Source organism: Peromyscus eremicus, chromosome 9 (assembly GCF_949786415.1).
Source record: "Peromyscus eremicus chromosome 9, PerEre_H2_v1, whole genome shotgun sequence".
Classification (NCBI taxonomy): domain Eukaryota; kingdom Metazoa; phylum Chordata; class Mammalia; order Rodentia; family Cricetidae; genus Peromyscus; species Peromyscus eremicus.
In genome coordinates, this window is record NC_081425.1 from 3,416,867 (window position 1) to 3,441,961 (window position 25,095).

Sequence of the window (25,095 nt, forward strand, 5' to 3'; positions counted from 1 at the left end):
ATGGACTCACTCCCCAATACCAGGAACAGGTTAGAAGACTCTAGGAGCCATTTGAACAGACATCTACTAGTGAATCTGGTTCGTTCCAAAAGCAAAATAATAAAGGTATAAATAACTATGGACTACCTGGAACAAAACAGGATCCTACAGATTCGCACTGATAGAAACAAACAAATAAACGGACTATACGCTTATGTAGTCTCGAATCACCATAGAACATGTGCACATTACATGGTGGCTTGCAGCTTCCATCCCAGCAGTTGGAAGGCAGAGCCAGGAGGATCACAGCAAATTCCAGGCCAGTCTGAGCCACGTAATATGACTCTGTCTCAAACAAACCAACCAATAAGCAAACCACAAATCTGAATGGGGGAAAATGTACAGTTAAGACCCCACAGACTTCACCTGAACCAAGTGAGCCAAATGAACACCTTTGAAGACAGCAGGCTAGAAACACAGATTATCTCCCGTTTGGGATTCTTCACAATTAAACTCAGGTCCTGTATCTTTGGCAAGGAATACCACGGTTTCACCTGAAAAGTCAGTTTGGGGAACCTGTTTCAGACATTTGAAAACTAAGGAGACATGACAGCTAAGTAACAGGACAGACATTCCACTAAGTGCTTTTGATATAAAAGGTGTCGATGGGTTGAATGACCAAACTTGAACTGGATCCAGCGATGGCATAATAGTGAAATATAAATGCTAATGTTTTGATGTTTAAAAAACACCTTCGCTTATAGAAAATATATGTTTAAAAAATGTACAATGACAGGGCGCTCATCAGCAGTGTGCTCACAAAGAACTCTGTTCTTGAAATGTTTCTGTATTTGAGTTGTGTCCAAAGAGAAGGAAATGGGTATCAGCTACTGTAGAACAAGTAAGAAATAACTCTGCAGAGCTGGCCGTGATGAATGGTATATTATTCTAGCACCCTGGAAATTGAGACGGGAAACTGGGAGTTCTAGGCTAGCCTGGGCTATATAGTGAGTCCTTTGCTTAAAACAGAACCCCAAGGGCTGGAGGTATGGTTCAGTGGCTGAATACTTGCTTAGCATGCCCAAAACCATGGGCACAATTCAGATAGTACCAACTCCAAGACTAGTGACGGGAACATGCGGAGATACCGTGAAGGCCAGATCTCAGACTAAAGGACCCACCATGACCAATGGAAAGACCTATACCAAGGCATATCATGAAGGCTCGGGGGATGAAGGATGAAGAAACATTTCAAAACTCCCCAAAAAGAGGAGACACATTATCATGGTGTTGACTTCAGGAGAAACTCAGGGGACCTGGGATCAAATGCCATTGGGTTTTGAGCCTCAACATGGGAAACCTTTATCATGAAGAGAACATGTGTCTGTCTCACATTTCTGTATCTGGTCAAGTCTTCCAAGCAAGAATAAGAATATGTTCAGATATTTAGTCTTGCAACTTTCACAAGAAGGAACCAAGACATAAAGACAGAGGAAGATCTGGAAAATCGGGAGTCACAGAGGTTGTAGGAGTGCCAGGTGACGTTGAAGGGGACTGATTCCAAGCAGTAGCCACTGCAGTAGGTCTGAGCCACCAAGCTGGAATGAGGTTAGGGGACATTCCCAGAAGATAAATGCTTTTTTTAAAAAAGAAGGTTTAATTATTTTTACTTTTTTACATGTGCAAATGGTTTACATATGTATGTACACCTTATGTATGTCAGGTGCCCAAGTAAGTCGGAAGATGGCTTCAGATCCTCTAGAACTGAAGTTATAAATGCTGTGAGCCACGATGTGTGTGCTGGGAACTGAATCTGAGTCCTCTGGAAGAGCAAGAAGTGCTCTTAACCACCGGGCATTCTCTCCAATTCCTTGAGAGGATTTTAACACTTTCTGAAGATTGAGGAAATGGATAATGATGGGACATAGAATATTAATCAGCAAAACCCACAATGACAAATCTAAAATATGAATTTATAGCTATATGATACACCAAAAAGTATACAAGAAAAATAATGAAAGAACTTGGGAAACTGAGGCCAAGAATTTTGGGTTTGAGGATATCTCTTAGGAAAGATCCTGTCTCAAACCAAAAGCAAAACAAAAAGCTAAAACAGCAAAAATAATAAAATCATAATATTCCATATTTTTAAGGAAGGGAAGGTTAGTTTTGGCTCAGTTTGAGGGGACAGTCCGTCTAGGCAGCAGGAGCCAGTCACACGACACCAGCAGTGAGCAATGGATGCTGGTGCTCAGCTGGCTTCCTCCTCGTTTCTCAGTCCAAGACCACAGCCTGTAAAATGCTGCCCAGACTCAGGATGGACCTCCCTCCTCAGCTAACCTAAGCTAGAGAATTCTTCACAGACGTGCCCAGAGGTTTGTCTTTTCAGTGATTATAGAGCCCATCAAATTGATAATCAGTGTTAACAATTACAAGCCTACTCCTTGTCAACTTAACATCCAAGCACATCACTTTTAAGCCATAATGTCCCACCCCTTGTCCCCATAGAGTCATGCCTTCTCATAATGAAAAACACACTCATTACAACACTGTTCAAAAGTGTGTGTGAAGGCAACCTCTGAACCTCAAGCTCCTAAAAAACCAAAAAGTAAGTTATATTCTTTCAATATGTAATGGCACAGGATGAATATTCTCAGTCTGAAAGGGGGTTTGAGAGGTCAACAAGGAAATATCAGACCCAAATAAGACCCAAACCCAGTAGGGTCAGCCCCAAATCCTGCACTACGAGATTTTCTGGGCCACGGGCTTTAGTAGTCCTGCCCCTCCAGTGCTGCTGCCCATAGCACACACAGCCTCTCTCTTAAAGAATCAAATTACTATACATGCTCAATTATTCACTAAAAAAGTATTTTTATACTTTTATATTCTTGTTTTTGGTTGGGGTTTTGCTTTTTCAAGACAGGGTCTCACTGTAGCTCTGGCTATCCTGGAACTCACTCTGTAGACCAGACTGGCCTTGAACTTATAGATATCTGCCTGCATCTGCTTTCTGAGTGCTGGTATTAAAGGTGTGCACCACCACCACCTGGCTTTTTATTTTCTTAAAAAAAAAAAAAATCAAGGTCTGTATGGAACTCTGCTTTAGCCATGAACTGGAGAGCCATCAATACTGCATACTGATCTTACCAAAGATTACATACAGCTATGATGGGAATTCAGTGGGTGGAGGAAGTATATGTGTGCATGGGGTGTGTGTTTGTAAAGAAGCAAGATCTTAGTATGCAACAGAAAGTCAATAGTTAATAGGCAACTTAGAAAAACCCCAAGCAGCCAGGTGATGGTGGTGGTACACACCTTTAATCCCAGCACTCGGGAGGCAGAGGCAGAGGCAGGTGAATCTCTGAGTTCGAGGCCAGCCTGGTCTACAGAGTGAGTTCTAGGACAGCCAGGGCTACACAGTGAAACACTGTCTTGAAAATGTACTTTTTACAACCCAAAAGGGGAGTGGTAAAGAGGAGGTCAATTGAGAGCTAATGATCCATTAGCATATCAAGAAGGGGATCTATTTGCTCAGTCTACATTCCTAGAAGTAGTTAGGTAAGAATGTTAGTAATAGAAAAGGAGGGTCTCAGATTGCACAAGAAATAAAGCTATTACTTGACCTAGGGAACAGGCCGTTTCCACAAGGGTGTTTGTTATCTTAGTTCAGGAGATCGTTTGGCCTTGGATGCTTGATAAGTTGTAGAAGTAACCGTCTTATTAAATAAGAAACACAGAGCCAATGCAGAGATGAAAGCCCAAGAGGTCAGAGCTAAGAGCCTTACCCTTCCTGCAACAACTATCCTCTTCAGCCAAGAGACCCACTTCCTGTATTTTTGTCTTTATATAGACTTTCTGTTCTGCCTTCTCATTGGTTGTAAACTACAACCCAACCACATGACCTCCTTGTCACTGCCCGTCTGTACAAACCTCCAGATCTTCTATGGTTGGTATTGAGATTAAAGGCGTGTGTCTCCATGCTGGCTGTATCCTTGAACACACAGAGATCCACCTAGCTCTGCCTCCCAAGAGCTGGGATTAAAGGCATGCACCACCAACATCCGGCTCTGCTATGGCTTGCTATTAGCTCTGACCCCCAGGCAACTTTATTTATTAACATACGAATAAAATCACATTTCAGTACAAATAAAATATCACCATAATAAGTATTTTAGATAAATATACTGTTAGGAGTTCTTGGAAGGACACATAGCACTACAAGAAAATCATTGTAGGAACCAGCTAATATATATATATATATATATATATATATATATATATATATATATATATATATATATATAGAAGCTAAAATATCACCAAGACTTCTTAAGCCATGGCTTGACCTTCAGAAAAGTCCTTGACTTTTCCAAGTAGCAGCTTTTGTGATAGTAGCTGAATTCCATTACATTTTCCTGTGGCTTGTAGCATGCAACATGTGGTGTTTCCCCAAATGGCTTCTCTCACTGAGTAGTTGTAAGTATTTTTATCTTTCTGCTAGATACCCAGTGCTTTCCCTAGGACAGAACTTTCTGGAAGAGTCTTCCTCAGTCCTCCCCTGCACTCTGCTAGCTGGAAACTGGGTTATTTGGTGATTTAAATCAGCACTCAGCTGAAGACACGGCACCATTGTCATAGCATTTGTGTAGCATACCCAAGGCCCTGGGTTTGTTCCTCACAGCACACAACCCAGATATGGTAACACACACACACACACACACACACACACACACACACACACACACACACACACAGAGTTCAAGGTTATATATAATTGGCTACATGCAGAGTTTGAAGCCAGCTTGGGCAACAAGAGACCTTGTCTCTAAAATAAAATATATAGGGTGAGGTGTGTGGTGTATGCTTTTAATCCCAGCACATGGGAGACAGAGGCAGTCAGATCTCTGTGAGTTCCAGCCTAGGCGTGGCTACAGTGAGAGCCCGTCTCAATAAAATAAAATAATAAAGTTTGTTATCATCTCTGTGAACCCAGTGTACTGTATAAGGTGAAGAGTTTTGGCACCTCTTTTGAATCATGTGTTTTAGATTGTATTCTGTAGCCTTACAAAAGATTTCTATTCCCAAACTCCTGTTTTTCATTTGAGCAAGTGAAAATAGTATTTTAGAATTAAATTTGCTGGGCATGGGGGCTCACGCTTGTAATTCCAGTGTTCCAGAAGCTAAGACAGGAAGACTGCCTGAAGCTCAGGCCAGCTTGGCATCAGAGTGAGACTTTGCTTTAAAAATACTGAAGAAAAAAAAACAATTCCTGGTTTTGATCCCCAGAACCTCATAAACCAGGAGCAGTGGCACCCCATAATCCCAGCACCTAGAATGTGGAGGTGGAAGGATCAGTAATTCAAGATCATCCTTGGCTACATAGAGGCTAGCCTGGGCTACATGCTTCAACCCCCAAACAACAACAACAACAACAATTGAATCCTCAGATTGAACTGTGGTGTTTTTATTTTTGAGTCCAGAAGTTCCTGGGATAGCAGAGTCTGTTTCCATGCTGGCTCTCAACATGGGAGCTGAGATCCGCTGCTGGACATATTCGGTTTGTCAGATGACGGCCTTTTACAGAAGTGGCTTCAAGTCTGGGGCAGAGTCTCCTTATTAAAAAAAATAGACTAAGTTTTCTTTTCTTCGCTTGCAGCTTTCAGATCTCGATCTTACCATCTAAAAGGATGATTTATCGAGTTTGCCAAAGGCATTTCACACGTGTTTGTTACATGAAGAAATTACGTGAACTGAAAAATAATTATTTTCCAAAGCAAATATAACATTCACCCCTTTGCCTGCCTCCCTCCTCACCAAACACAATTAGCTACATACCTCTTGAGTTAAATCAGAGAGATCCTCCTTCTCCAGGGTCACGAGCTGAGCAGCTGCCACCCTGCTGGTGGTGGCTGTTCTGGAGGTGGGGCTTGGCTGGTGTAGGAAGGACACTATGATAGGCCTTTGAGAGATGGAGTTGAGCTCTGCTCTCAATCCTGTTCCCTGCTTCTGATCAGTTCCCTGATGGAAACTCCTCTGTCTGCCCCATGATGATGGATCGAATTCCCTTAAACTGTGAGCCAAAAGCAAACCTCTTTCCTTAGGGTGTGTCTGTTGGGCATTTTGTCGCTGTGCTGTGGAAGCATGGAATATAGGGACTGTTTAAAAATTAAGGTTAAGTGGGGTGGAGAGACGGTTCAGCTGTTAAGACTACTTCCTGCTCTTCCAGAGGACCCAAGTTTGGATCCTAGTACCCATATCAGGCAGCTGGTAACCACTTGTAACTCTGACACCATCTTCTGGCTTCTGTGGGTACTCACACTCTTATGGCATTCTCTCTCTCTCTCTCTCTCTCTCTCTCTCTCTCTCTCTCTCTCTCTCACACACACACACACACACACACACACACACACACACACACAAACATAAATAAAAGCTAAGATCACTCATGGTGACTCATGACTATAATCCCAACACTTGGGAAGCTAAGACATGAGGATTGCCAAGAGTTTAGATAAATTTGGGTTATCTACTGAGTTCCAGGACAGCCAGGGCTGCAGTGCGGGACCCTGTCTCAAAAGGGGACAGAATTAATGTGTGTCAAGATATAGCTTAGTGGTAGTGCCCTATGGTCTAGTCTCAGCACAAAAAGAAAAGAATTCACACACACATACACACACACACACACACACACACACACACACACACACACACAAAGCTATTAAATATCTTTGGTCTTAAAAGAGATGTAGGAAAGACAGAAGACAAAGGATCACAGTGTCCTGAGCCACTATCAGGAAAGGAACAGTTACACGACACACTTTGTTCTAAGAAGAATGGAAGGCTGCCAAAGTCTTCCGTGTCAGAAGATGCTCCCAGAGGTGGGGCACGCAAGCAGCAAGGTTTGGAGTAGAGACGGCGGATGGACGAAACGGATGGGCTTCGGGAAATAGGGCGATGGAACCGACTCAGCAGGAAAGGGGCGGTGAGGGCCAAGAATGGGTCCCAGGATTTGGAGCAGGTGCAGTGATTAGACCGGGCCAAGGACACAAGAGAAGCAATGCCATGTCATAGTGCCCACAATGGACTTAAAAAGATGCAAACAGCGGGCCACGCCTCAAGAAGGCAGCAGAGTCACCCACGTTAGGGGCTAAAGCGCAGAGAAAGACAGCCAGTTACCCACGAGCTATGTCTGTGTAGGTTCATTGGTGAATGGAACACAAGTTCTGTGGTGTGGTCAGGTGTGCACCAGACTGGAGAGGTCTGACAAGCATACGTAAGTGGAGCCATGAGTGTGGTCTGAGGCAGATTGAGTCTCACTCCTGAAACACCAGGTACCTGGAGGCCCTTTTGATCCTTTGTGGTTCTGTTTTTATTTTGTGGCCACAATAGAGGCAAAGTCCTTCCTTCTCCCTCCTCAAGTGTGTCCTCTCACCCTTCTTGAGCTTATAGCATCTGGGTGTGGTGAGCCCAGGGATAGTGCTGCCCCGCCAGCCAATGGGTGACATCAAACCCTGTGACCAGCAGCCCCGCCAGCCAATGGGTGACATCAAACCCTGTGACCAGCAGCCCCGCCAGCCAATGGGTGGCATCAAACCCTGTGACCAGCAGCCCCGCCAGCCAATGGGTGACATCAAATCCTGTGACCAGCAGCCCCGCCAGCCAATGGGTGACATCAAACCCTGTGACCAGAAGCCTTGACTCTGAGCCTTAGGGCTGAATCCCAAGTGGCACAAGCCACAGGAACTGGGAGTGGGGCTTAAAAACAGAAACCTTTAATAAACATGTTTATTGCCAATATTAATGTACACAATAACTTTATACTGCTACATAGAATTTACATTCTAGGAGTATCTCAAAATTTTTAGTCAAACACTTTTTAATTGGATATTTCAACTGTTTCTCTTTTTTCTCTTATACCGGTAATACAATCTCATTTTCATACGTACACTCGTAAATTGTTGCTATTATTCCCTAAGCATAATGTTGTGAAACAAAAGTGTAAAACCCAAGTACCAATACTTTAGAGTTTTGCCCTGTCACTGAGAGTTCCTCTAGGAAAACTGCATCCACTTACATTTCCATCAGTGATCTATAGCTGCAGGTTTTTCAATATAAGCATCTTCTAAATAATAGAATTTTAATTTTTAAATTTGCAAATTTGCTATAAACAAACAAGCATTAACTAAATGATTCTTCTGCTGCCTCTGTTAGAATATTCAAGGAAACAAACTAAACCCAGATGATTACCTTACAGGCTGCATGATTCTTCATAGGTGTGGGGGGGGGGGGGGGCGTTCCTGGGGATCAGACCCAGGGTGGCACTCTACCACCCAGCTTTACCCCCATCCCATCACAGATACTTTCTGATGGGGAAGAACCATAGTTTTTATTTGTCTGACACTGGCTTTGAACTCCTGATTCCTGCCTCCACCTCCCATATACTAGGCATGTGTCCCCACCTCTGCCTGTGACAAAGGCCCACTGGTCCTATTCCCAGAAGCCTGGATCCTTTCTGTTGAGGCTTGCTTACTGTTCTTGTCAGCCATGTATTTTGGGCCCTGCCTTTCTCTTTAACTACTTTAATGTATTTTGGACTTATTTATAGGCCAGGAAGCACCTTGATCTTTCTGCTCATTTCCAGGTAGCCTGGCTGTGGAGCTATAGTTTCTGTTTCCCCCTTTGTGGGCTTCCATGAACCCATCCAGTTCAGACCACTTACCCTACTTGCCAAGCTAACTCACTTCCATCATTTATCAACACACAATGGCCCCCAGGGCCATGGTAGAAATAGTTTTGTTGGGATGCAACCTTGCTCCTCTGTGAATGTATTGTCTGTGGCTGCTTTGCTGACACACAGTAGGGTTGAATCATAAAATATTTTCTGTCTGTGCCTTTGACGGAGGAGTATGTTGGCTATGATCTAGCCTTGTAGTTCTGGGAGATGATCCTGGATTTAATCCAGCATCAGATTAAGCAGATGCCCTTAGCTCCCAGCTTCTCCACTTCAGAGAGCACAGGGCTTTTGTCTGCTAAATACCTCTATCTACTTTCTGCTCCATCTCTTACTCAAAGAAACCACTCAGTGCCCTCTGTCTTACTGTTCTATTGCTGGGATGAAACACCATGACCAAGGCAACTTTAAAAGGGAGCATTTAATTGGGGGATTGCTTTCAGTTTCAGACGGCTAGTCCATAATCATCAAGGCGTGGAGTGCTGTGGCTGGCAGGTAGATATGGTGCTGGAGCAGTAGCTAAGAGCTTATATCTGATCCACAAGCATGAGGCAGAGAGAGACAGCAAGGCTGAGCCTGGTGTGAGCGTTTGAAAACCTCAAAGTCCACCCACAGAGACATAGCTTCTCCAGCAAAGCCACACCTCCTTATCCTTCCCAGACAGTTCCACTAACTGAAGACCAAGCATTCAAACATCTGAGCCTGTGAAGGCTGTTCTCATTCAAGCCACCCCACTTTCCAATGCCATGGCCTATCACAGCCCTTTCTTGGGCTTTTGTCTTTTCTATTTTTTCCTTTTGTGGTGCTAGGAATCAAACACAGGCAAGTGGCTACCACCGAGGGCCAGGCTGGCTTCATTAAAATCTCTTCCTTCAGCCTCCCAAGGACCTAGGATTACAGATGTATACTACCATGCCCAGGGCTCTGAGACTTTTGCTCAATCGTAAAGGATGATTCTCTTTAGGTCAAGACTCTTAACCTGTTCTGATAATGGGCTTCCAGGGCAGACACAATCATCCTGCTCTCATGTGTAAGGAGAAATCAGAGACTAAAGAGCCTAAATAGTGAGAGATCTTGGTTTGTTTGAGTCTCTAGATCTAGTCATCAGAAGCCAGCTTCACCTCTTACAGCTTTAATTTTAATTTGTTTTCTATTTATGGGACTGGAGAGATGAATTAGCAACTTATAACACTTGCTGCTCTCCCAGAGGACCAGAGTTCAGTTCTCAGCATTCTTATCTGGCAGTTCACAACTGCCATTTAACTCCTGCTCCAAGAGATCCAGGATACAAAACACACACACACACACACACACACACACACACACACACACACACACACATCTTTAAATTTATTTAGAGACAGGTCTAACATAGCCCAGGCTGCCCTCGGACTCTTAATCCTCCTGCATCTATTTCTCAAATTCTGAGATTACAGGTATGTGCACTGCATTTGGTTTATGCCATGCTGTAGCTTGAACCCAGGGCCTCTTGCATGCTAGGCAATCATTTTACCAACTAAGTCACATCACCAACCCAGCCCCTCACAATTTTAATTCTAATACTTGACTGTGGCTAATTTGAAAACATTGGATCTCAGGCAGGGCTAGGAGTATCCTTCAGTAACCCCAGCCCTTGGGAGGTGGAAACAGGGGGATTGTGAGTTCATGGTCAGTCTGTGCTACATGACACTCTACCTCAAAATCACAAGGGCAGGGATGTAGATTAGAAGCAACATGCCAGCATCATAAGACCCTGGATTTGAGTCTTGGCGTCATGAACAAAACAAACAAGGAGAATCTGTGTCTTTCAGTTATATAAGACAATAACTTATTCTTCCTATTTAAGCTGGTTTCGGCAAATTTCCCATCATCTGAAGTTAACAGTTTAGAGAAATAGAAGACTTGGATCAGGTGTCAGAGGAAGACTGAACTGAGTAACTGGCCTGGGCAATGTGGAAAGCAGCTGGAAGCCTTGGATGGGAAGCTGGTGTTCCCTGATGGCCATGAGGCTTGGTCTGAAGCTGGCTGACTTGCATTAGGAGACAAACCATTTGTAGACTTCGGACTCTGTAAGTTCAAAAGATGGTATTTCCTCACAGTGTTTCCACACCCACACAAAGTAGCACAGCATTTGTAAGGGTTGCTGATCCAAGCAGACAAGGATGCTCCCTGCCAGATGAAGGTGCTCCCAGCCAGAAGAGGGTGCTCCCAGCCAGAGACAACTGACCCGGAGCTTTAGGACCTTAGGTGTTGTCCCGCTTCCTGGGACTGTGGTCATGGACACTACTTCCTGTGCGTCACAGCCTGACACTCAGGACGCTCTTAGTCTTAAAACAGTCAGGCCAAGTACACTGATTTCTTCTGTGGCCTCGAGTAAGTTGCAAAAGGAAACGAACAGGCCTCAGCCAAGTTGGTCATCAGGAAACACTGCCGTCTTGGGTGACAGCCATGTAGTATTGCTCTAGAGGACCTGCAGGTCTGTTCCAAAGATCCCAAATCAGAGGTGTGTTTCTTGCCAAAGGCACAATTATGTTATCGTGAGTAAGAGTGAGCCAGGAAGGCAGGTGAACACCTGGAAGTAAACATGGGTCCAGATGGGCATGTAACATGAGTCGTCTCACGTGGTCCTGCCCTTAAAACAGTGTTTGGCTCACTGCTCTGCTCTCACTGTCTTGAAATTGCTCTTTTGAGCCAGGGTGTTAGTCTGTAGCCCAGGCTGACCTCCAACTAAAGCCAATTCTGCTTCTGAGTACTGGGATGACAGGTGTGAGCCACTGCACCTAGCTTTTGAAATTGTTTTGTGTATGTGTGTGGTCGTGTGGTGTACACATGCATGTAGGACAGAAGTCAACACTGAATGTCTTCCTCAGTTACCACTCTGCACCTTAATTAATCAGTTTTTTGAGACAAGGCCTCTCACTGAACGTGGAACTTACCCTTCCATTATGCTGGCTGGCCAGTGGGCTATGGGGATCTGCCTGTCTCTGCCTCCCCAGCACTGGGATGACAGGCACTGTGGGCGTTTTAGATGGTGCTGAGTATCTGACCTCAGGTCCTCAGCTTGAACAGCAAGTGCTTTTCTGACTGAGCACCTCCTCAACTACTTGGTATTTGTTTGTTCTTGGGGTTTTTTGTTGTTGTTGTTGTTGTTGTTGTTGTTGTGTTGAGACAGGGCTTCATGTAGCCCTGGCTAGCCTCAAACTCACCATGTGACAGAATCTTGACCCTCCTGCCTCTGCCTCTCAAGCGCTGGGACTGCAGGTGAGCCAGGCGCTAAGCTTTTGAATGGTTGACACGCTTTGATCTGGTATCCAGCTTAGTCCTCTGGAGAAGCTAGAGAAGCAAGTGAGCCTTGGCTTCTTCACAACACCCCCAGCCTCCTCCTTCCTCCTGCTGAATGGGGCCATGGCTTTCCCATGGCCAGTCCTGGACCGAGGGCCTCATTAGCCTATGTGTGAAATTCACACTGAAGCATCTTGACTCAACAGGTCGTGGCCTTGATCTCTACTCTGTTTTCCAGGGACTTAGGTCACCCAGGAAGTTCCCTGGTTGTCTGATCCTTAAAACTCAAACTCTGATCCAAGGGGCTCCTGGGTACTGCTGAGGATTCACAGGTCCCATATGATATTTTGTTTTCTAGAAAATACAGCAAGACTAGATGTCTGTCAGACACCACACTGACCGGTATTAATATCTGTTTCAACATTAGATCAGACTATATTCTTTGCAATGATGTCATGTCATTTGCAAAGTCAATGCTATATTTTTGGCAGTTGATAAGATTAAAAAAAAACACAAAAAATTAATGTGGACAAGAAATGAAGGTTGTGGCGTCTGTTATGGCCCTAAGGTCAGGAAGTTACAGTGTCCAACAGGAATGCATTCCTGTTAGTCAGTAAGGTGGGTCAGGAGGGGAGTTAAATATTCTGTAAGGGACTGGAGAGAGGGTTCAGTTCCCAGTGTATGTGTTCTTCCTGGGGCCCCAGGTTCAGTTCCCTGCACCCAGCAGCAGCTCACAACCACCGCATCATGTTCTAGGGCATCTAAGGCACAGGTGCATTATGTGTGTGGATATTTTTATGTATGAATATATGCATTCATGTGTACAGGTGCGTGTATGTGTGTGGATGTATACATGCATGTATATATGCATTCATGTGTACAGGCATATGTATACATGTGGATTTTTTATGTATGCATGTATGCATTCATGTGTACAGGTGCGTGTATGTGTGTGGATGTATACATGCATGTATATATGCATTCATGTGTACAGGTATATGTATACATGTGGATTTTTTTATGTATGCATGTATGCATTCATGTGTACAGGTGCATGTATCTTCTGGTCCTCACAGGCATTGTTCATAGATGGTGCCCAGATATACACACCAGCAAAACACACATACATATAAAATAAAAATAATGAAATTTAAAAATGTATTATTTAGACATTTATAGTACTTTCTTTTCTCCCTCTCTCTGTGTATATATGCATGTATGTATACATCCATGTGTACAGGCACATGTATTATGTGGATGTATATGTGCATGTATGTACATATGCATTCATGTGTAAAGGCACATGTATGTGTGTAGATTTTTATATGTATGTATGTATGCCTACATTTGTGTGTACAGGTACATGAATTGTGTGGATGTATATATGTATGTATACATTCATGTGCACAGGTGCATTATGTGTGTGGATATTTTTATGTATGAATGTATGCATTCATGTGTACAGGTGCGTGTATGTGTGTGGATGTATACATGCATGTATATATGCATTCATGTGTACAGGCATATGTATACATGTGGATTTTTTTATGTATGCATGTATGCATTCATGTGTACAGGTGCATGTATGTGTGTGGATGTACTTATGTATGCATGTATACATTTATGTGTACAGGCACATGTATGTGTGGATGTATATGGAGATTAGAGGTCACTCTTAAGTGTTGTTTATTAGAAGCCATACACCTTTTCTTAAAGTTTACTTACTATTATTGAGAATGTGTGCATGACATATGTAGAGGTGAGCCATTCCACTGGCCCTCACCTTTTTTTTTTTTTTTTAGGCAGGATGTCGTCCCCTGAGCTCATTGATTAGGTCAGGCTGGCTAGTCAGTGATCTTCCTTGAAATTTGCAAATCTGCCTGTCTCCACATCCCTGGGATTACAGGTGTGTTTCACCATGCCCTGACTTTTTCTATGATCCTGGGGATCGAACTCAGGACTTGATGCTCATGCGGCAAGAACTTTATGAACTAAGCCATCTCCCTCCATGTATGTGCTAAGTTATTTATACATGGCTTCTTTTTCTAGGCCTGGCTGTCCTGGAACTTACTTTGTAGACCAGGCTGGCCTTGAACTCAGAGATCTGCCCAGCTATGCATGGTTTCTTAACTGGCCTGTTAGGTATTTCTTTGGGCTAAGAGATGCTATGAGCAAAATCAAGGCATTACAAGGAGGATACGTAAGAGAGAGATCCGAGACCTCTGCCCTAAAGCAATGACCCCACACCCTCACCAACAAGAGGTGAGCCAGGAAGGGTCTTGTGCTCCTTCCTTCCCTCCCAGGTGGCTGTGGGGGCTACAGAAAAGAGGGCATCCTTCAAGGTACAGAGCCAGCACAGCCTGACTTCACTTTCCAGGAAGGCGTCAGACAGACTGTGGGCTGACGGTGACACCTGCTCATTTCCCTTTTTCCTTTCAAATGACAGTTTTTAAAGTGGTTATCAAACTTTTCTCGCTCTAAGAGGGGATTCTGCTTCCCTTCGGCTATAAACTGCTGTCCTGTGAAGGGCCCACTTATCCTGCTGTTCGCTGTGGGGAGGGGAAGCTTCTGTAGAAGCCCTGGTGTTGAGCTTGAAGACTCAAAGGTTGGCTGCACTATTCTAGGATGGAGGCACACACACACACACACACACACACACACACACACACACACGGAGTTACTGTAATGTAGCAGTTCATTCATTTGTATGTGTGTGCTCCGGTGTGTGGAGATCAGAGAACTTGTTGGAGTCTGTCCTCTCCTGCTACCCTGGACTCAGGTTGTCAGGCTTAGAGGCACCCTCCTTCACCCATCTCACAGACCATTGCCATCTTTGACTCAGAGCAGCTGTGATCACTGGCAGGTGACTCTCAAGATCCAGCCATTACCATCCCGCAGTGCAGGGATCAGAGAGGCTCACAGAGCTCTCAGGCCCTCACCCACCATCCTGGAGATTGCTGCCCCTCCCTGAGCTGTGGAAGAGGCAAACTCTGGACTGGGAACTCTTTAACAGTGTAGCCTAGGGGACTTCGTGGTGGTGTAGCTGCCTTTGAATCACCCATGCTCCTGTAAGTAAACAATAAACTTATTGATTCATCAAGCTGAATCCCTTCATGACTGCCGGTGTGCTCTCTACTTGAGGTGAATAGACATTTCTTTCCTTCTCTCCAGGAAATACATAAAAGTTGTGTGTGTGTGCCTATAGGCAGATTGTATGGGCAGACGTGTGAGTGTGTGTGTTCTGTGTTCACACATGGGCTGGGCAGCCTCAGGGCCGATCATATCATGCCAAGAGTCTTTTCCCACTCAGAATGGCCCTTTCCCATGTGCAGCCTCGCAGGCCATCTGGACTGGTCTCTCCTGTCACTGCGCTTTCTTGCCCACTGGTCATAAGAGTAGATACCCACAAATGCAGGTTTATCTAGTGAGGTCTCAAATATGGGCCCCCAAAAGAAAAAGACACTCTTCCCTCTGGAATTACAAGGACCTCCCCTCCCCCAGTAGCTCTTGACATTACACTGGGGGAACAGATGAGGGCTGTCCCCAGCGAGCACATGTAAGAGAGAAGAGAAAGGACTCAGTGGCTTTAATTTAACTACTCTTGAGTCCACCTGCATTCGTTACTTCTGAAACCAAAATACCCTACAGCAACAACTGAAGGAAGGCTTCTTTCCTTCTTGGTGGATTTCAGCCCATCATGGACAGGAGGGATGAAAACAGGCGAGGTTCAGTCATAGGAGTCTGTGTGTGCCCATGGCTGTTCAGATACCACATACAGGAGGCAGAGAGCTACTGGAATGGGGTGGGGATGACCTTTAAATGACCCCTAGTGACCTTGCATCAGCCACCTCCTAAAGGTGCTACAGACCTCATAATAGTCACCAGCTTGAGAACAAGTATTCAAAACAAAAGCCTGCTTACTGTTGTGGTCCTTGCCTATAAAGTCAACACTTTGGGGTAGAATCAGGAGGATACGTAGTTCAAGGCCAGAATCAGCTACATGATGAGTTCTAGGCCAGCCTAGACTATGTGAGATCTTATTTTAGATAGACATATACACATAAAAACAAAGCAAAAAAGGTGGGTAACTTCTTTGCTAACATGGGTGACACAGTAGGACATATGATCATGCCGAAGTCAGAAATATGGCTTCTAGCAAGGCCAGAGGCTGGGGAAATGTGAGCAGGGGCCGAGCACTGCATTGTCAGTGGACAAGACCACCAAGAGGAAGACAAGGTTGTTGTGGGTGATGGGACAGAGAAGGGGAGTCTCAGGATGCATCCCAGAAGTCATGTTCAGATCATGAACTGAAATACTTAAGTGACCTACTAGTGTGGCCCAGCTGAGGACCTTGGTAGGTGCAGGGGAGCTGATGAAGACTTGGAAGATGAAACCGAGGGAGAATGAACAACACAACATGGTTGTAAATGTGTTATATCTGCTGCTCCTCATGATGAGTCAGTGTGGATATTTCTAGAATCTGAAAGAGTTGAGTCAGCAATTAAAGCCATCGTTGATCTGAATGGTAGGTATTTTGGTAGATGGGTGGTAAAAGTGTGTTTCTACTATTTGGTTAAATTCAGGGTCTCGGATCTGGCACAGCAATTTGATTTTAGGAGCGAATATCACCTCCAGTGACCCTACACTACCTGCATCAGAAGCAGTGACATGTATTGCTTCCCTGGGTGTGACACTGGGATTCTGGATGACTTTTTATCGGGGACTAGGGGGGTCCAGCCCCTCGATAGTCCCCTCCCAGGGTCCAGGAAGAATCTACAACCAGCTGATAATTAATCTTTGAAGAAAAGAAATGAATCTATGTACACAAAACTCCTTAGTTCATACACTTTATTATTCTGTGTAGTTTTCTTTCTACAAGCTTATGCTCTGCTCTCATGTCTAGTTCCTTTCTTGCCTGATTTCTCTCTCTATTTATCTACTGTCCCCTCTAGGTTCTATCTTAATTCCTTCATCTAGTTCTGTCCCTTCTAGGTTCTCATCCATCTAGTTCTTTTGCCTATCAGCTCCTCTCCCATCTCCTTCTCTCTCATCTGGCTCTTCCTCATCTTGTTCTTCCCCATCTGGCTCTTCCTCATCTCCCATCTCGTTCCTCTAATCCTCTCTTCTAGCCCTTCAATCTAGTTCTTTCCCATCTCAGTTTGTTCCTCTCAAGTTCTTACCCATCTAGTTCTTCCATTCTCTTTTCTCTTCTCTGTCCCCTGCCCTGGAAGTCCCGGTACATAAAGGGAGGGTCCGAGCCAAATTGTGTAAATCTATTACTTAATGTCCACCTGACCTAGGCAGTGTCTCCTTGTGGAATTTACCTTAAGTCAGGAGACTTGCATGTGGGCTGTTATCACTGTTAGTCCTTGGAAGTTGGGCGCACACCTGGGCAGTGTCTCCTGTAGTCCTTGAAAGTGGCTAAGGGAGATATCTGATTCCAGAGAAAGCCTTTCCTGAGGCTGTTCTCCAAATACCTGGAATGTGTGTGTCCAGAGAGTGATCAGTCCACACTGTTAGTCCTTCTTAGGGAAAAGTCAATTGGGAAAACTATGAAGGCACACATGATTTTCATAACAGAATACAGCTGATATATGACAAGCCAAATAACACCAAAAACTCCTTGGAATTTGGCTTCCTCTGGAGGAAATCCTTGATCCCTCCAGGTAGTGACTTTGCCATAGCCAGCTGAGTTCTCATGATATATTCCTGCGGCCTGCAGCAACTTTTAAGATGATATGTTGATGATTCCTCTCTATTTTGTGTTGTATTTAATTCAGCATAAAAATACTTCAAAGGGGAGGCACTAGGAAGATGGGTCTTTGGATAAAGTGTTTGCAGCGCAAGAATAAGGACTGGCTGGGCATGGTGGCACGTGGTTTTAATCCCAGCACTCGAGAGGCAGACATGGGCAGATCTCTGTGAGTTCAAGGCCAACCTGGTCTATATATTGAGCTCCAGTTCAGCCAAGTCTACAGAGCAAGACCCTGTCTCAAAAAAACCCTCCTAAATAAATAGTAAATGGACTGGAGTACAGATCCCCAGAACCTATGTGAAAGCCAGGGAGACACAGTGGATATATATCCCCAGAATTCCAGAGGCTGAGAAAAGGGGATCCCCAAAGCAAACTGACTGGCTAGACTTGGAATTGTGAGCTCCAAGGTTAGTGAGAGACCCTGCTCCCGGAAAGAAAGTGAAGAGCAACTGCAAAAGATGCCATGCACACACACACACACACACACACACACACACACACACACACACACACGAATACCAAAAACAACCCAAAACAAAATAGGCCCCAAACCAACCAATCATAAAACAATAACAAACGAGCCTGTTGGTAACATTTCGGATTGAAACCATGACATTGCTTCTTGGGTTTATCTAGGTCTGATTATTCAAGTTTGGCTTTCCTTTGCTCAGGTAAAAATTCTCTCTGCACTTGCTGATGTTGGAGGGAAGTTCCTGGTACTTGTTATGCAGAGGGCCTCAACAGCATCACTAACCTAGCTAGGAAACCATACAAAAGTGGCTGGAGAGTCAAGACACATGCCATCTATGTCTTTTTTGCAGGAGAATCCTTGAAGGTGGGGTCACTTCGGCAATGATTTCAGGCTTCCTGAAGTCATTTGTATTCTGAATCTGAAACTGTGACTCCTCAGCACACTTTACTTTGTGTGACTATATAGTGTTCTCTGGGCTCATAATTCTGTGGATCTGCTTGAAGTGAAAATTAAAATCATGCTCCACAATTTATTTTCCTTGTCAGGAATCAGGGCCAAGAGCTTTTTAGCAGTAGAGTGGCAGTCTGTTCCTGTAGGATGGATGACATCACACTTTGTGTCCTTTCTGGATCTGTTGGAGAGCAAACCCAGCCTTGGGAGGGAGGGAGACCCACACACGTAGCACTCCATGAGTCTTTGTGTACTGAAGCCTTTAGAAGTTGATTGGCAGGGTCAAGTGGCCACTGTTCAGAGTGTGACAAGCCTTGTTAATTGGCTCTTTGCTGAGGAAAATCTCACATGAGAATTTTTCTAGTGAGCCTGTTCTAGTAGGTGCTTCTGAATTGCCTGCATTTCCTTAGGGGGTAGTCCTGATGCAACCAAAAGCTTCCTCTGGCTGGATGAGGCTTTGAGATTATGCTCTTCTGGGACATTGCATTTCCAAAATGTAGCCACACATAGGGACAGAGCTGGTGCTGAGGGGAAAGATCTTATTTGAACAAGTTGGCCTGAAATCAGTGCTTACACTGGATCAGTTATACTCTTCCCTGGGAGTTCGTGCTGCGCATTCCAAGTGGTTCCTTTGCCTTGGGAGTACTCACCAGAGAAACTTTCTAAGTTCCAGGACCAAGGGGTAGTGCTCTCGTTTTCCTGCATGATAAAACTATAGGATGGCACCCTAGGAAAGATGAACAATACCTGAAATACAGACACGTATGAAAAGAGAGTGGAAGGAGGCCCCACAGCCTCAAAGGGAGGAGGCTGGCTAAGACTGGGGGAGCCTGGAAGAGGGCTGGTGAGAAACTCAGTGACAGCCTGTGCTAATGGGATTAAGTTTTGCCTTCCCTTGCAATTCAGAAGTCCTAACCTCGGCAACCAGAAACTAGCAGAAATGTGGCTGTACTTGGAGACAGGGTAGATTAGGGACCCCAATCAAATCTATTCTGATTGCTATGCTTATAAAGAGGGACAATCAGGACAAAACACACTCAGAGGAAGATGGGGGAGGGAGGCCAGCCTCAAACCTCAGAAGAAACCGCCCCTGCCAACACCCTGACCTCAGACTTCCAGCTCCTGCACTTCTGAAGTGTGTGTCCCGTGGAGGCCGCCCCAGCAGACTTACACACACTTTGATGAAAAGGTGATCCAGAGTTGTGTCCTTTGAGAGCCTCCTGGGCCACTGTACGATGCTTGACTCACACCACTCTTCGGCGTACGTGTGTCCCTGCCATTGTGTCACCGGACCACGATGACATGTGTTCTTCATACAGATGCTCAGCGTTTGTCTCCAGGTACCAAACACGTGTGGAAACTGCCAAGTAGCTATTTGTTACTTACAATCTACTCGTATTTCTCTCTTCAAAGTTCACCGTGCAAGCCCCCTTCTTTAATCTGTGCATTTAAATTGCTAATGCCGGGGCTGCCTGGCTGTTCTTCATAAAGTGGCATTTGGGGGTGTCTATTTTCCGACTCAGAAAGTCAAGGGAGAGATTTGTTGCTGAACTTCTGTTTTCCGCTGTACTCTTCGAGCTTGGCAGAGACTGGAACTGGTTTAGGGGAGACTGATAAACGGGGAGCTCCTTGTGTGGGGGAGGCTCTTTTTGGAACATGGAAATGTCTTTTGTGGCCCAGAATGTATGTCAAGAACACAGTTCATTGCTCAGTTCCTGTCTTTAAGTGAACAGAAAAGGCAAAGAAGGGGAGGAAAATAATTTGATGCATTAGTATCTCCATGGAGATCAGAAACGCGCATACTCTTTATGGAGGCCCTCACAGTCTCTCTTTTTGGAATTAGGAAAGTCTACAATCTGTCATAAGTATATATTGGAGGTGCAGAGAGACTGATAGGAGGCCGACGTGATGATCTTTCCCCTCGTTCCTGCAAAGGCAGCTATTGTAACTGAGTTATGGCATTGTATACTTCCAAAGTTAGGCACTGGGGAGACCTGGTTTCTAGGATGGAATTAAGGAAACACCTGGGGTCCAGGGTTTGCATGCCCAACCCTGGACTGCAGGCTTGACATATAGTTTGCATTCAAAATAGGTGTGAGTAAGTGCATGTGTAAATGAATGCAGGTATAAAAGCAATTAGCTGTTGGGCAGGATCTAATTCTGTACTCAGGTCCTGATGACCATTTCTGCTCTGGGAAAACAAGGGACGGAGCCGCCCTAGGAACACTGAGTAACACTTACAAAGGACGTATGTGAACCAGTAACTCCCATGTGACTGCTTCTCTCTCAGTGAACATGGTACTCAGTAGTACCACATGGTCCAAGAAGTAAAGTTCAGCCCGTGAGGGAATCACTGCTATTGGAAGCTTGACACCGTTCAGGTGTGTCAGATACCATAGTAAATGACAAGTTCTTAGCTTCACCTGTGTGGGGGTACAAACGGAGATGCTGATTATGGTTTGTAAATTATGTCACGTGGGACCTCCAGTCTCTTGTGGTTTCTCTGCTGAAACTTAGTCCCACAAAGTCATTTATAGGTTTTCTGTAGTACTTGGTCAGAACCGCTCTCTAGCATTTCCACTGGTCTCGTTTCTTCCCATCGCCCGTCACACTGTAGGTTTGACTGTGCCGACACTTAGCAAACATTTTAGCGGGCTGCCTTCACAGGCTGTGGTTGGCAGTGACTGAAGAGATCGTCTTCAAGTCCAAGGAAAATCACTGCTAAATCTTGGTATATAGCAAAATTTGGTGTATAGCTGGGCTTTTTTTCTGTGAGCGCGCGCACACACACACACACACACACACACACACACACACACACACGAATTCCAGTAGCTTGAGATCAGACTACCTTTTCATTTATTTTTATTTACCTATTTATTATTTTTGGTCTCACATAGCCCAGGCTGTTTTCAGGTTACATACATTGTTTTGTGCCCTGTGTTTTCCTGATAATATATGTAAGGACATTTTCCTTAAGTTTCTATATTACTGTATTAGTTACTGTGACAAAACACCATGCTTAAGGCAGCTTTTATAGGAAAATGTCTATTTGGGCTCATCGTCTTAGACTAGAGTCCGTTGGCAGGGAAGCGTGGCATTAGGTGGAACAGGAAGCTGGGAGCTCACATTTTGAATCACAGGAGTGCTGGGAAGGGTACCAGGCTTTGAAACATGAAATCCCACTGCCAGCAACTACTTCTCAAACAGCACCCAACAACTGCGGAACCCGTGTTCAAATACATGAGCCTATAGGGGACATTATCATTCAAGCCACAATTACTAAACATGTAACCTACTGAAACTTTTTTTAAACACCCACCTGGTTCTGCAACCACCCTTGCTATCCTGGAACTCTCTCTGTAGACCAGGCTGGCCTTGACCTCAGAGATCTGCCTGCCTCTGCCTCTGCCTCCCAAATGCATCACAGAGTACTATTTACTTAAGCAGACGTTTCCGAGGCTGAAAATCTCTTAGAAGAGATTCTAATGTATTTCTTTCATGTTATTTTAGGTATTTGTGTATTTTTTTTTTTTTTCCAGGTTCAGACTGTGTAACACATAAACTCTTGGGTATCCGGGTTAATGCTTTTTTTTTTTTTTTTTTTTTTTTGGTTTTTCGAGACAGGGTTTCTCTGTGTAGCTTTGCACCTGTCTTGGATCTCGCTCTGTAGACCAGGCTGGCCTCGAACTCACAGAGATCCTCCTGGCTCTGGCTCCCGAATGCTGGGATTAAAGGCGTGTGCCACCGCCGCCCGGCAACGGCTTCATACTTTTAATGCTTTTTAGTTTACTTTTGAAAGGTGGCAAAGCTTCTCAGGTGACTAGGAGTCACCATGAAGGCTTTCTGAAACATCCTGAAGGACGATTAGGCAGTTGCCCAGGTCTCCAAAGGGAATCGGGTTCACATTCTCTTCTGATGCAGGGCCCAGAGGGACCTTGTATTCTTGGAACACCTTGGAAGACAAGGACACCTCAGAGAAGAAACTCTTTCGTACCTCAGTCGAGGATTTATGCGTTTTCTCCTACTTCTGACTCTTGGGGACTCATTTTGTATGCCTAACCTCGCACAGCCGTAGTGTAAAACGGTCATTCATGAATGAGGCCTCCGGGTTCCTAGACTGTCAGACGCAGCGATTCTGAAAGACTCTTAGACCGCTTCCTATTTGCCACTTGTAAATAAAGTACTTCCTGGAGGCGCACGGATTCAGTCCGTCTTTCCTTGTTCGCTGCAGAAGAGGCAGCTCCGAAGGCGGGCACAGAGCTGGTGCCCAGAGTGGGCCTACGGCTTCGGAGCGCTGCGGCGAGGGGCGGGCTGGGTCGGAGTCTAGACGCGGTTTCCTCCTATTGTCTTCCCTTCCTCCGTCACCCCTCCGCACCCCACTTTCCCCTGCTTGTGCGCAGCCCAGAGATGGCGGGGGAGGCGGGTGGGCAGCCCTTCCTCCGTTCAGCTAAGTTTCCACACCCGGCGGCCCAGGCGAGGCTGAGTTGAGTAGCCAAGACGCTGAACACCAACCCGCTCTACCCTTGGGGTTTCCTCCCTGGTCTGGTTGGAAACTTCGCCCAGACAGAGAAGACGCTCCGCCCGGGTCTTTGGGAACAGGCCCCAGGCTGGGCCCCTTTGGGGACACCCCGAGTGCAGACTGGCCTCCGGAGGGCCGGGGCCGGTGGAGAGGGAAGGGTAGGAGGGGGTAGTGCTCTCCGCTCCCCCACGGCCAGGATCTCCTGGGCGCGCGAGGCCCCCCCCCCCCCCCCCCGGGGTTCCGAAGACCCCCTGCGCGTCGCCCCGGGGATCCCGCCCGCGCGCGCCCGCGGGGAGGCGCGACTGCGGCCTAGGGCGCCCGGCGGCTCCTCCCCTCCCCTCCCCTCCCCCTCCCGGAAGCGCGGGGCGGGGTCCCCGGCCGGGCCGCGGGGGCGGGCGCGGGGGCCGGGCCGGGGCGGGGCGCGGCGGGCTGTGCGCGCCCACTCGGCTCCAGGCGGCCAGCGCTCGCGGGCCCAGGCCGCCCGGCTCTCAGCGGGCACCGAGGCGGAGCAGCGAGGGGGAACCCGGGAGGAGCAGCCGCAGTCGCGCGAGGGCCCCCGCGTCCCTGGCTGCCCGCCCCAGGCTCGGTGTATGGGGACGCGGCCCGCCAACCTTCGTTGAGACCGTCCCCGGGGTGCGGTGGCCTCGGGCTCCAGAGCCCGCCCCGCCACCCGAGGGCTGCGCGCGGCCCCGGGCCTGCTCGCCGCGCGGCTCCGCGCGTCCCGGGCCAGGAAGTGGCGGCGCTGAGCGCCATGGCCCACTCCCCGGTGCAGTCGGGCCTTCCGGGCATGCAGGTAGGCTGGGGCGGCCGGGGCGGGCTGCGGCCGGGGCGGAAGCGGGCAACTTGGTGGTGTCAACACGGCCGCCTCCCCCTCCCCCGCTCCAACGCGCGGGGACCGTTTCCCCGGGTTCTTCGCCAGCTCGGGCGGTCGGGATCTCGGGTGTATGCACGTGGAGGGGCTGTGGGGTGCGCGGCCTGGGGCCGAGGAGGTGGGGTGCAGGAGCTTTGCGCTCCCCAACTCCGACGCGCAGGCCGACGGCCCATCCGCGGCAGGAGTGTGAACTAGTGTCCTTGGAGGCCCCGCTTGGGTGCCTGGGCCCTGTGTGGGCCTGGGCCGTGGGCAGCGGTACTCTGGCGTCCTCAATCCCCGAGAGCCTCCCCCAGGCCTCCCCAAGGCGGGAGACCCAAGCGCAGGAGCGGCTGGTCCCAGGCCGGGCGGGCCGCAGGGCGGGGTGCAGGAAGGTGTAACCCCGCTTGGGAGCCAGTAGTTCTGGTGCGGAAAGTGCGAGGCTGCAAACCCGGGAGACGGAATCCACACCTCCGCGCGCGCCCTGGCGTGCAGAGCCCAGGTTCACCCCTGGGGTGCCAGGACTCCGCTGCTGGACTTTCACTTTGAGACTCGATGGCATCTAGAGTTGTTTGCTAACCGGCTTTCAGTCCATACTTTGTGTCTTCTTAGCCTGCCCGTGACTTTTTTCTTTGGAGGGGATGGGGGCGGTGAGGGGAGTTGAATTTCAAATTTACATGAATGCACGGACATTTTCCGCCGTTGAGGACTGTTTCGGTCCTTTGAAAAACAATTGCTAGTCTGTTCTTACTTGTAAAGTTTGTAAGCGCATAAATGCTGACAAAATGATTGCGATTCAGACCGCAAGACCAGTCAGAGTTTTGCTTTCCCAAGTGAGTGAACGGAAGACTTTGGCTAAAACCCCAAATATTGAAGATTATCAATCTGTAGATGGAACGGGCTCCTTTTCCCTGGCTCCAGGGTCGAGCTACACAGTGTCCAGGCCTTGGCTCGGACTGCCTGTGCCTGCCTCTTCTGAAGGTATTTCTTACCCTTCCTTTTTTTCATACCATGCGAAGGAAACTGGATTTCATTATCCAGATTTGAACTCTAGAAA

General features: G+C 46.7%; 1 protein-coding gene across 1 annotated transcript in view; it reads left to right on the forward strand.

Annotated features, from left to right (window-relative positions):
- Nucleotides 1–23,649: 23,649 nt before the first annotated feature.
- The window catches only part of Stk24 (serine/threonine kinase 24), a 69,578-nt gene continuing 68,132 nt past the window's right edge, over nt 23,650–25,095 (forward strand). Inside the window, exon 1 of the mRNA XM_059273187.1 lies at nt 23,650–23,984. Coding sequence (XP_059129170.1) covers nt 23,943–23,984 — 42 coding nt within the window. The 5' untranslated portion in view covers nt 23,650–23,942. The remainder of the gene's footprint in view (nt 23,985–25,095) is intronic.